Raw genomic sequence first — 10,458 nt, 5'->3', positions numbered from 1 at the left:
TCACAGGTCCTCACACAGATGTTATTCCCCCAGGGTCATGCTGCTGATGTGTTTGAGGCCTATACTCAGCTTCTGACGGAGATGGTCTTGAGGCTTCCTTACCAAATCAAGAAGATTGCCGACACCAACTCTCGAATCCCACCTCCTGTCTTTGATCATTCGTGGTTTTACTTTCTCTCGGAGGTAAGCAAAGGCCGCAGGCCATGTGCCATTCGAGGAGAGGACACCTCGGCTGTGATGGACTTTTTTCCTATTCTTTAAAAGATTTTATTTATTAGAGAGAGAGCGTGCATGTGCGCTCAAGTATGAGGTGGGGGGGAGGGAGACGGAGAAGCAGGCTTCCCACTGAGCAGGGAGCCCGACTCGGGGCTTGATGCCAGGACCCCGGGATCACGACCTGAGCAGAAGGCAGGCGCTTAACCGACTGAGCCACCCAGGCACCCTGGCTCTGACGGCCTCTGTGGCCCCCTTCTGTCCTCATCCTCAGGGAGCGTTTCCCCCAGCAGTGCCACTCACGCTGGTGGGCCTTGCCCCAGGTGTACTGTGTGGTGAAGCCATGGAAGATGGATGTCACAACAGGCCATGGCTTTAGTTTCTGATTCTGTATGTTTGACTCTTTTAGCATATGACAGTAAGGGACGAGTTTAATACTTTGGACTCCATCTGGAAAACAGAAAACATACTAGTTCAATTACAGAGAGATTTTAATATAGGGAATTGTTTGGAGGGCCATTGAAGAACCAAAGAGAAAAACACAGGGAGTGTTGAAACAGAGACGGCAGGTGCGGGCAGCAGCCGCCGGCAGCCCTGTGTCTGAAGAGGAGTCGGCCTGAGTCCTCTGGTACCCCAGGAGCTCTGAGGGGGTGTGATGCGCTTGATTCTGGAAGCGTGGAAAGAAGCTGATGGTTAGAACCAGCCGTACTGATTTGTCCTTGAACGAACACTGAAGAGCTGATGGAGGCTGCCGGAGCGAAGGGCTGCTGCCAGGAGAGCAGACAGGAAGGAGCCAGGGTTTTTTCCTCGCGCCCTCTGGTGTCCCTTTTTGTTCCCTGTTGGCAGGCCCTGGCGGCAGACAGTGTAGTTCGCACACTTGTGGGCCAGCCATTGCAGTGCAGCGTGCGGTGGGATGGGTTAGGAGGCAGCCGAGGGGCGGTAGCTTACGACTAGCTGCCGTCATGCCGTCACAGCAAGCTTGAGATTAACTCTGGGAAGAATGACCTGTTAGCAAACCCCAAATGACCATTTCGGGTTGTATAGATGAACAGCCCAGCCTCTTCCCCACCTCTTTGACTTGAAAGATTCTGAATCTGTTTTCTGGACCATTTCATTTTGGGTGGGCTGGAGTGGAGTTCAGCTTCCCTGTAGATTCCCAAGGACTCCCGGGAGGGGAGTGGGAATACTGCTGTTTTCCCCTCTTTGACAGCTTGCTTTCTGCTGGCTCCTTAATGAGTACTGAATTCACCGGAGTCTAGCTTGGCCGTGAGGAGGTTGCTTGGTGTGTGTTTCTTACCCATTTTAGTAACAGTTCATGACACCTGGGGAGCCGCTGCTGGCACAGGTCCTGAGTCATTGACTCTTGGTGTTGCCTTTCCTCTCAAGTACCTGATGATCCAGCAAACTCCGTTTGTGCGCCGTCAAGTCCGCAAACTTCTGCTCTTCATCTGTGGGTCAAAGGAGAAGTACCGCCAGCTCCGGGACTTGCACACCCTGGACTCCCACGTGCGTGGGATCAAGAAGCTGCTGGAGGAACAGGGGATATTCCTCCGGGCAAGTGTGGTTACAGCCAGCTCAGGCTCTGCCTTGCAGTATGACACACTCATCAGCCTGGTACGAGGGGCGAGGGGGACGGTGGGGCAGGGAGAGGGCATGTGATGAGGCTCAGCCAGGTAGGCAATAGGATGGAGGAGTACGGGGCTTTTACATATTCAGAGAACGTCCTGGCCACAGTTGAGCTCAGGGTGGATCCATAATGCTCTGTATGAAGTGGAGTTGGCTTCAGGATCTGCGATTTCCCCCTGACCATTCCCACTCCCATCTGGTAGTGGCTCCTCCATTGTGGGGAGGAGTGCCTTGGCTTCTTGCCTGTGTTGTTGCTCATATGGACAGGATCAACCTGGAATTTGCCAGCCTCTGGTTTTTGTCCTTGAATACTAAAGAAATGATGTGTCTGAAGATAAATTGTTCGGACTTCGGGGAAGCAAACAATATATTGCATGGGAGCCTCTAGACGAGAACTTTTTCAATATTATACAGTCCTATAAACTAGTGTCCTTACGGTCATGTTTTCACAAGAAAAAAGTGAACTGGGAAGGGAGGAAGAAAAGAGTGTAAACTGGGTTGCAGTTTTTCGTCATGCCCTAGCTTTCCTGCTGTATTACTGAGTGGTGTGAAGGGCCCCTGCCAACGACGGGCATTTGTGTGGTGGGAGCTGAGTGGAGGAGGCTCAGTAAGAGCTGCAGTGTGTGGGCCTTGGTCCCAGGTTCACCGGGTCACTGGGTCAGCAGCCTCGTACAGACCACTCCAGGTTGCAGGGTGGTAGGTGCGGGCTGCTTGGTGGCCTTACTCAGTTCTGGCGATTGGATTCCATTTCAGATGGAGCACCTGAAGGCTTGTGCCGAGATTGCTGCCCAGCGAACCATCAACTGGCAGAAATTCTGCATCAAAGATGACTGTAAGCAGTGCAGCGACTTCCGGTGGCTGTTGTTCATTCATTCATCTCTTTGCGAGCTGTTTATTGAGGCCTGCCCTGTGCCAAATGCTGAACTGGATGCCAGAGATGAGGCTCTGAGCAAGGCACCTAGACAGAACTCTTGTCTAGCAAAGAAGACAAGTCAAACCGTCAGAGCCATAAGGGTCATAGATAAAATGTGGGGTGCTCGGGGGCACAGAGTAGGAGTCTAAAGACAAGAGCCTGTGGAATCATCCTAATTGAAGTGGGGGCTGGGAGCCGATCTTTAGGTAGCTGTTGGGGTGTTTACCAGGTCAGTTCTGCAGAGGACGGGAGTTCTGGGCAGCATCTGGCAGAGAGGACTGGGAATGCAAGCTGGTGGGGAGGGGACAGTCCTGGCCGTGTGCAGACATGGCTCCTGCGACGCGTCTGTCCAGTGCATTTGTCTCTGAGCTGCACCCCCGTCTCCTCTGCCTGCAGCCGTCCTGTACTTCCTCCTCCAAGTCAGCTTCCTGGTGGATGAGGGGGTGTCCCCAGTGTTGCTGCAGCTGCTGTCCTGTGCCCTGTGCGGCAGCAAAGTCCTTGCCGCCCTGGCGGCTTCGGCTGGCTCCTCGAGTGCCCCCTCGTCCACAGCGCCTGTGGCGGCCGGCTCTGGACAGGCCACGACGCAGTCCAAGTCGTCCACGAAGAAGAGCAAGAAAGAAGAAAAGGAAAAGGAGAAAGAGGGTAAGTGTCACTCTCTTGTCTTGGTGACCAGGGCGAGGTGTCCTGATTTCTCTTGGATCACGTGGCTTATGCTGCTCTTTGGAAAGGGCTTTTACTCCGATTTACTAGGACCTACAACTCCGATGCTCTCCAGTGTCCAGTTTTGGTTTCATTGTCGGTTACACCTTGAATATGTGGGCTTTCCATACCAAGGAAAAGGTCAAAGTGCACTCAACAGTTTTAGTAAGCCAAATTTGTTTTTCTGTGAGATAATAAATGACGCTTGCCATGTAATAAATGACACTTGCCGTGTAGAGAGGTTGTCAGCATCAAATGACGCTTGTAAACTGTTAAATGCTCTACATACGGAAGCTGTTTTAGCTGACTCCTTACTATTGGAAAGGCAAAAGCCTTCCTGCTTCATTGCTTTTCATGGTCCTTGGAGGCCTGGGTCGGGTGATAGGGGTGAAGAGTAGTGGAGGTGGTTTACCTTCTCCCGGTTAATCATTCAGCTAGCTGTTTCGGGTAGCAAACCTCTGAAAGGAAATGCCTCCTCCAGGGTAGCTGTGTGTGCTCACTGTCAGCCTGTGTTGGCACTTTATCCTGTGCTTTTTTTGTAGCATGATTATCACGTGTCTCATACGGGGCTGGCTTTTGTTCTCCAATAAACCAGTGAAAGTTGTTTTCAAATTAGAACCATTTCTTTGAAGAAACTTTTAGAAGTGGACAGAATTCTCTCCCTCTTCATCTGGGAGCACTGGCTCTGAGACTCTGTTGCACGCTTCCTGCTCTCTAGTCCTCAATTCTTCCCTGATCTTGCAGGGGAGAGCTCAGGCAGCCAGGAGGACCAGCTGTGCACAGCTCTGGTGAACCAGCTGAACAAATTTGCAGATAAGGAGACCTTGGTTCAGTTCCTGCGTTGCTTCCTGTTAGAGTCCAATTCTTCCTCGGTGCGCTGGCAGGCCCACTGTCTGACCCTGCATATCTACAGGTAGGGTCCTGGGCTACGTTTTGACAGTCTGCATGGGTCCAGGAGACGAGTGGTTGATGTAGTTCTGTCTTGCTTTGTGTTGCATACTCACGGTCACAGTGTCAGTATTTACATCAGCCTGGATCCTCTTGACTATTACAGATGTCTTCATCTGGTTATCTGCTTTTAGCCATTAAACTGACGTCTTAAGCAAGAGATGATCGCTTTTCGCCTGAGAGGGCTGTGTTTAGAAGTTTGTGAAGTGACCGGGCTTGACTCTTCAGGCCACCTTCTGAAGATAGCAAAGGACTGAGCTATACCTGTTAGGATCTACTGTCAAAAGAGTGCAAAATGATTTTAACTTAACCCCTAGTTTTCAGGAGATAGACATACCTGTAGAAGCAGTACTTGGGCCTTGTGGATAAATAAAAGGGACCTGAGGGCTTTCTGCTGCTTGGTAACGTGAACTATCCTTTATCTACAGAAACTCTAGCAAATCTCAACAGGAACTCTTGCTAGATCTGATGTGGTCCATATGGCCAGAACTCCCAGCCTACGGTCGTAAGGCTGCCCAGTTTGTGGACCTACTAGGATATTTCTCCTTGAAAACCCCACAAACGGAGAAGAAGGTAACAGTCGATATATGGTCAGAGGGGCTAACTTGCCGTATTTGACCTTTTTTCTCTTTTGAGTTAAGAACATGACCGACCTGCATAGGTGGTGCACATGTGAAATCTCTTTGGATGTATGTTGAGCACAGCCAACATGTGTACCACACAGGTAACATATACTAGCAAATAAGTATAGGCTGAATTTGCCTTAGCGAGCAGATCAGGTGGGGAGGACAGTGCAACCCATTAAAGTTGCTTTAGGAAAGAAGATGTCCCCCTGTTTTCCGGGCAGCCCTGACGACATCCCCAAAAGTGTCTCTGCAATTGGTTAACCATTTCACGACTTCTCCATGGGAATAAAAATTCTCTTCATCCACAGGGTCTGAAAAGATGGTTGTCACAAAGATTGTGGAAACCTGTAGGAGTTAGGCCCAGCTTTGTGTGACTGTGTGGGGGCTGAGAACTCTGGTGCTTCTTGGGCAGTATCAGCTAGACAGCAGTTAGTGTCGGATAGCAGTCCAGTAAGACTTGCCCTTGGGCTTTAACTGTGGTCTTTTATTGGCTTCTGTTTCAGTTGAAGGAATATTCACAGAAGGCTGTGGAGATTCTGCGTACCCAAAACCATATTCTTACCAACCATCCCAACTCTAACATTTACAAGTGAGCTTGTTCTGCTTTTTCCCTGTTTGAAGCTCCGTCAACAGTCCCGGTTGCTATCTGCACATGGGTTGGCTCTTACATAAGAATCGATACACCTCTGTCTAGTTGGTCTTTGAATCCCTCCCTCATGGCTGGGGCCTTTCATACACAGGGTACTCAAAATATAGCTGCTGAATTAGGTTTTGGTAAGCAGTCATTTGAGAATGTCTATAATTTTCTTTTTTTTTTTAAGATTTTATTTATTTGAGAGACAGAGAGAACGAGCACATGAGAGGGGGGAGGGTCAGAGGGAGAAGCGGACTCCCTGCTGAGCAGGGAGCCCGATGCGGGACTCGATCCCGGGACTCCAGGATCATGACCTGAGCCGAAGGCAGTCGATTAACCAACTCAGCCACCCAGGCGCCCGAGAATGTCTATAATTTTCAAGTGTCTTAAGTCTAAATCAGGTTAAGGTAAGTTTACGGAAAATGGCGATAATAAAAAAAAAAAAAAACTTTTGAAAGAGGGTATTAGTTAAGCAAGCAGTTGTTATTTCCCTGGTTTAATAGTGACTGTTCTTTTCTTTTTCCTTTAAAGTTCATTGAGGTATAGTTTATATACACAGAATTCACCTATTTTAAATATACAATTCAATGACTTAATAAATTGTGACTTTTCTTGGAGTCAGATTTTATATTGTCAGTTTTTAGGGATTTCTCTGACCTCAGAACAGCTCAGAAATAGGAAACATCTAGGGTCGATTGGTTGAAATTCCCGTCCTGTGACTTCTAAGCCCTGTTGGGATTTCTTTTTTTTTTTTTTATTTTATTTTTTAAAGATTTTATTTATTTGAGAGAGAGAGAGAGAGAGAGAATGAGAGCACGAGAGGGAAGAGGGTCAGAGGGAGAAGCAGACTCCCTGCTGAGCAGGAAGCCCGATGTGGGACTCGATCCCGGAACTCCAGGATCATGACCTGAGCCGAAGGCAGTCGCTTAACTAACTGAGCCAGCCAGGCGCCTGAAGCCCTGTTGGGATTTCTCACTTTTCCCTTGTGTTCTTAACTAGGGTGGGGCTCGATTTAGGGAATATTGAGCCATGGCTCATTCGTGGCTTCTTCGTGAAGCTCGGTTGCTCTCTAAGATGAAGATTTCCTAATGCTGATACTGGTTTCTTCCTTAGCACCTTGTCTGGCTTAGTGGAATTTGATGGCTATTACCTGGAGAGCGACCCCTGCCTGGTGTGTAATAATCCAGAGGTGCCGTTTTGTGTAAGTGCCATCTTTAACATGGGTGATCGTGAGGCTTGCAGGGCCAGTGGGTTTCTTGTTTCCAGAGATTGAGTGTGGCCACCTAGGTGTTCGGTCATCAGTGGTATGAATGCTTACTTGCCACACTTAACTGCCTTAAATAGAAACTTCATCCATAGATGAAGAGTGAGTTACAGTGATCAGTTTTGAAGAAGGTAGGATGAGCCAGTGACCTTGAACTGATAGTGTTTTGTGTACTCCCGTGTTTAGTATATCAAGCTGTCTTCCATTAAAGTGGACACGCGGTACACCACCACACAGCAGGTTGTGAAGCTCATCGGCAGCCACACCATCAGCAAAGTGACGGTGAAAATTGGAGACCTGAAACGGACAAAGATGGTGCGGACCATCAACCTCTATTACAACAACCGAACCGTGCAGGCCATCGTGGAATTGAAAAACAAGTATGGGCCCTTCATACTTGGGGAGGGGCAGCTTGTTGTGCTTAACACCAGTTGTTGGCTTTGATGGCTGGAATCGGGTGAAGCAGCACGTCCCTAGAGGCCTGGTATGTCCTCTTACCCACTGGAGTCAACACTGGGGACAAAAGTGAAACACGGTTCCTAAGGGTGTTGACTTTAAAGGTTCTTTTAAAATCCTGTCCGGTGGAGCCCATGGGGGTCTAAGGAAGCAATTCAACAGCCTGCCTTGGGAGGGGAAGCTGAGTTAGGGGACTTCAGGCTTCTCCTCCTACCCATGTTTATTAGGGCACTCTAGTTTTCCATAACACCTGTGTTGGGAAGAAGTTGTCATTTCTTGGGTTAAGATGCTGTTTGCTCACAGAGCCAGCAGTATCAAGAAGCTTCTCTGGCACATGGTCCTTCCATTTCTACATGGCACCTTCCCTCTATGTCTGCTAGTGTTGGATCTTTCTAGCTCGTGTATCCCAGTGTCTGAATGGAGGCACGTCGTATGTGGGCCAGAGAAGGCATTGGCGTGGGGTAAAGGGTTGACTTCCAGAGACTGCACTCTTGTTGAAATCTCAGGCATTGCTGTTGGGCAGAGGACGTGGGGAGGTGCTGCTTGAATAGTAAGATGCTGTTCTGCACGGAGCAGAAGTATTGGTATTATTCCAAGGGGCAGAATACAGCTAGAGTTTACCACATCAGCACACAGAGCTCTGTCTGCAGGAAGTTTTCTTCCTTTGAGGAACAGTTCACATTGGTGATCTGCAAGTGGAAGCTACTCATTGGAATAACCCACTCCCTTCTGGAGGAGGAGGATTTTCTGTTGTGTAGACTCAGTGCAGCAGCTGGTGCAACTCTCCGACTCTGCTGCAACACCATGGGTTCACACCCCAGCTCTACTACTGTCTCTTGACATGGGAGAAGATCTACAGCCTTGGTTTCTTTAACTATAAAGTGGAGATGAGCCCACTCTCAGGGTGGTTTTTTTTTAAGGATTAGGATGAGTGTAGTGTATGTAAAGTGCTGAGAACAGAGCCTAGCACATAGTGAGTGCCCAATAAATATTATCTGTAATTAACATAATTATTCTAAATTATTACGTGCCTTTTCTTTTTCTCTTTCTACTTGGCACGTGGTACACGGCACCTCTTAGGATTATAGGCTTCAGGGTGGCATACTTTTGGAGTAATGTCTTCCCTTGATATGTACTTCATTGTTTTTCTAGAATCTGGAAAATTATCTAACATCTTAAAGCACTTGTGTGTTAAATCCTTTTTTATAGAGAATATTTTTTGAATTAGGTTGCTATTACTTGCCACATCTCCTGTTAGAGGAACCACTTCACTGCCTTAGGAGAACGCACGGGGGGGACAGTCTTGCTCTTCGTCTCCTCAGACCGCCCTTACCGAGGGGTACATGAGTGGCCTTCAGGCCCTCCGCCCCTCTAGCGACCACTGTCTCTTCTAGGCCGGCCCGCTGGCACAAGGCCAAGAAGGTTCAGCTGACCCCCGGGCAGACAGAGGTGAAGATCGACCTGCCCTTGCCCATTGTGGCCTCCAACCTGATGATTGAGTTTGCGGACTTCTATGAGAATTACCAGGCCTCCACAGAGACCCTGCAATGCCCGCGCTGCAGCGCCTCCGTCCCCGCCAACCCAGGGGTCTGCGGCAATTGCGGAGAGAACGTCTACCAGTGTCACAAGTGCAGGTGAGGGAGGGAGTGGCGCCCTGGCCAGGGCCATGTACGTCCCTTGTATCCCCTGCAAGAGTCTCAGTGTGGGCAGTTTCAGTGTCTGCTGCCCTCAGCATAATTGGAGGGTTATAGGTCTGTGGAGTCCCAGGCTGGAAGGTGGGGACGGGAAGAATGGCACACGTGCCTGTCCCGTGGTAATATGGGAGTGGGGGGTCCTTCGGTTTAGTGCCAGGTTTTCCTTTCTTGTTACCTGGTTGTATAAGTCACCCTTGCCTCTTGTCATCCCGATACAGTTCTAGACAGTGCGTGTGGCACTCAGTCACCCTCCCCCGCCCCAACTTCTTCTGTCCCCCTGACCCAAACGCTTTGGTTCTTCAGGTCCATCAACTACGATGAAAAGGATCCCTTCCTCTGCAATGCCTGTGGTTTCTGTAAATACGCTCGCTTCGACTTTATGCTCTATGCCAAGCCTTGCTGTGCAGTGGATCCCATTGAGAATGAAGAAGACCGGAAGAAGGTGAGGCTGGATCCGTCCTAGACTCAGGGCAGTGGTTTTGCTCTGAGCTTTGGGCAGCAGGGCTGGTGGAGGGCAGTATGCTTTTCCATCTGTTCTGAGTCTTCATCTCAGCACTCTCTTCAGGGCACAGCTTTCGGGTGGGAGCAAATAATGGTGTAGGATATATTGGAACATGTGATTTACATAGGACTTCAGAGAAGTGTTGGTTGGCAATGAACTAGAATGTCTCCAGGGACAAATGACTTTAGATTTGGGATGGCTGAAAGAAGTCAGATGAGTGCCTTGCATTTGTTCCACAGATGTCGTATTAACAGCTGTTGGCCTTTCCTCAGTGTTCGCTTATCCAGGGGCTGGTTCTCAGTCTGCATGGTGTGGTGGGACTGGGGATTAGGTGACAGTCAGAGTGGGGAGCTTTTGGGATTGCTTCTAGAAGCAGCATGGGAAGCAGGACAGTATTTAGTTGTGGAGTCAGAAGGGACAAAAGTTCAGTTCCAGCTGTGCCTTTCAGTGCTGTGTGACCTAGTGTCAATGATTAATTACTCTCAGCATTGCATACTTATGTATATGCTGTGTTATATAGTATATTGTATGTTGTTACAAATAACACACCAACACCTTGGATTATTGTGGGGAATAGATAATGAATGTATGAAACACAGCATCTGACCTGTAGGAAGTGTTTCAGGAAATGGTTAGCTATTGGGATCACTCAAGGAAAAGCCTTCACACACACCCCTGTCTTTTCCTGCCAGGCTGTTTCCAACATCAATACGCTTCTGGACAAAGCTGACCGAGTGTATCACCAGCTCATGGGACACCGGCCACAGCTGGAGAACCTGCTCTGCAAAGTGAACGAGGCAGCCCCCGAAAAGCCACAGGTAACCCCAGGCTAGAGGGGCATGTGGAGAGGGCTCTGGGTCAGAAGCAGGAGACTCACAGCATG

At 49.1% G+C, this 10,458-nt stretch overlaps 1 protein-coding gene across 1 annotated transcript in view; it reads left to right on the top strand.

The window, feature by feature from the left end:
- Positions 1-10,458, top strand: part of UBR4 (ubiquitin protein ligase E3 component n-recognin 4) — a 128,610-nt gene that overhangs the window by 79,652 nt on the left and 38,500 nt on the right. Inside the window, exons 64-75 of the mRNA XM_035726986.1 lie at positions 34-183; positions 1,600-1,827; positions 2,593-2,671; positions 3,149-3,394; positions 4,196-4,364; positions 4,828-4,972; positions 5,529-5,614; positions 6,773-6,860; positions 7,110-7,303; positions 8,774-9,013; positions 9,377-9,515; positions 10,268-10,393. Of these exons, the coding sequence (XP_035582879.1) occupies positions 34-183; positions 1,600-1,827; positions 2,593-2,671; positions 3,149-3,394; positions 4,196-4,364; positions 4,828-4,972; positions 5,529-5,614; positions 6,773-6,860; positions 7,110-7,303; positions 8,774-9,013; positions 9,377-9,515; positions 10,268-10,393 (1,890 nt within the window). The remainder of the gene's footprint in view (positions 1-33; positions 184-1,599; positions 1,828-2,592; positions 2,672-3,148; positions 3,395-4,195; positions 4,365-4,827; positions 4,973-5,528; positions 5,615-6,772; positions 6,861-7,109; positions 7,304-8,773; positions 9,014-9,376; positions 9,516-10,267; positions 10,394-10,458) is intronic.

Source organism: Zalophus californianus, chromosome 4 (genome assembly GCF_009762305.2).
Source record: "Zalophus californianus isolate mZalCal1 chromosome 4, mZalCal1.pri.v2, whole genome shotgun sequence".
Taxonomy (NCBI): domain Eukaryota; kingdom Metazoa; phylum Chordata; class Mammalia; order Carnivora; family Otariidae; genus Zalophus; species Zalophus californianus.
Note: the sequence above shows the minus strand (reverse complement) of the source record. Positions and strands in the feature narration are given on the sequence as shown.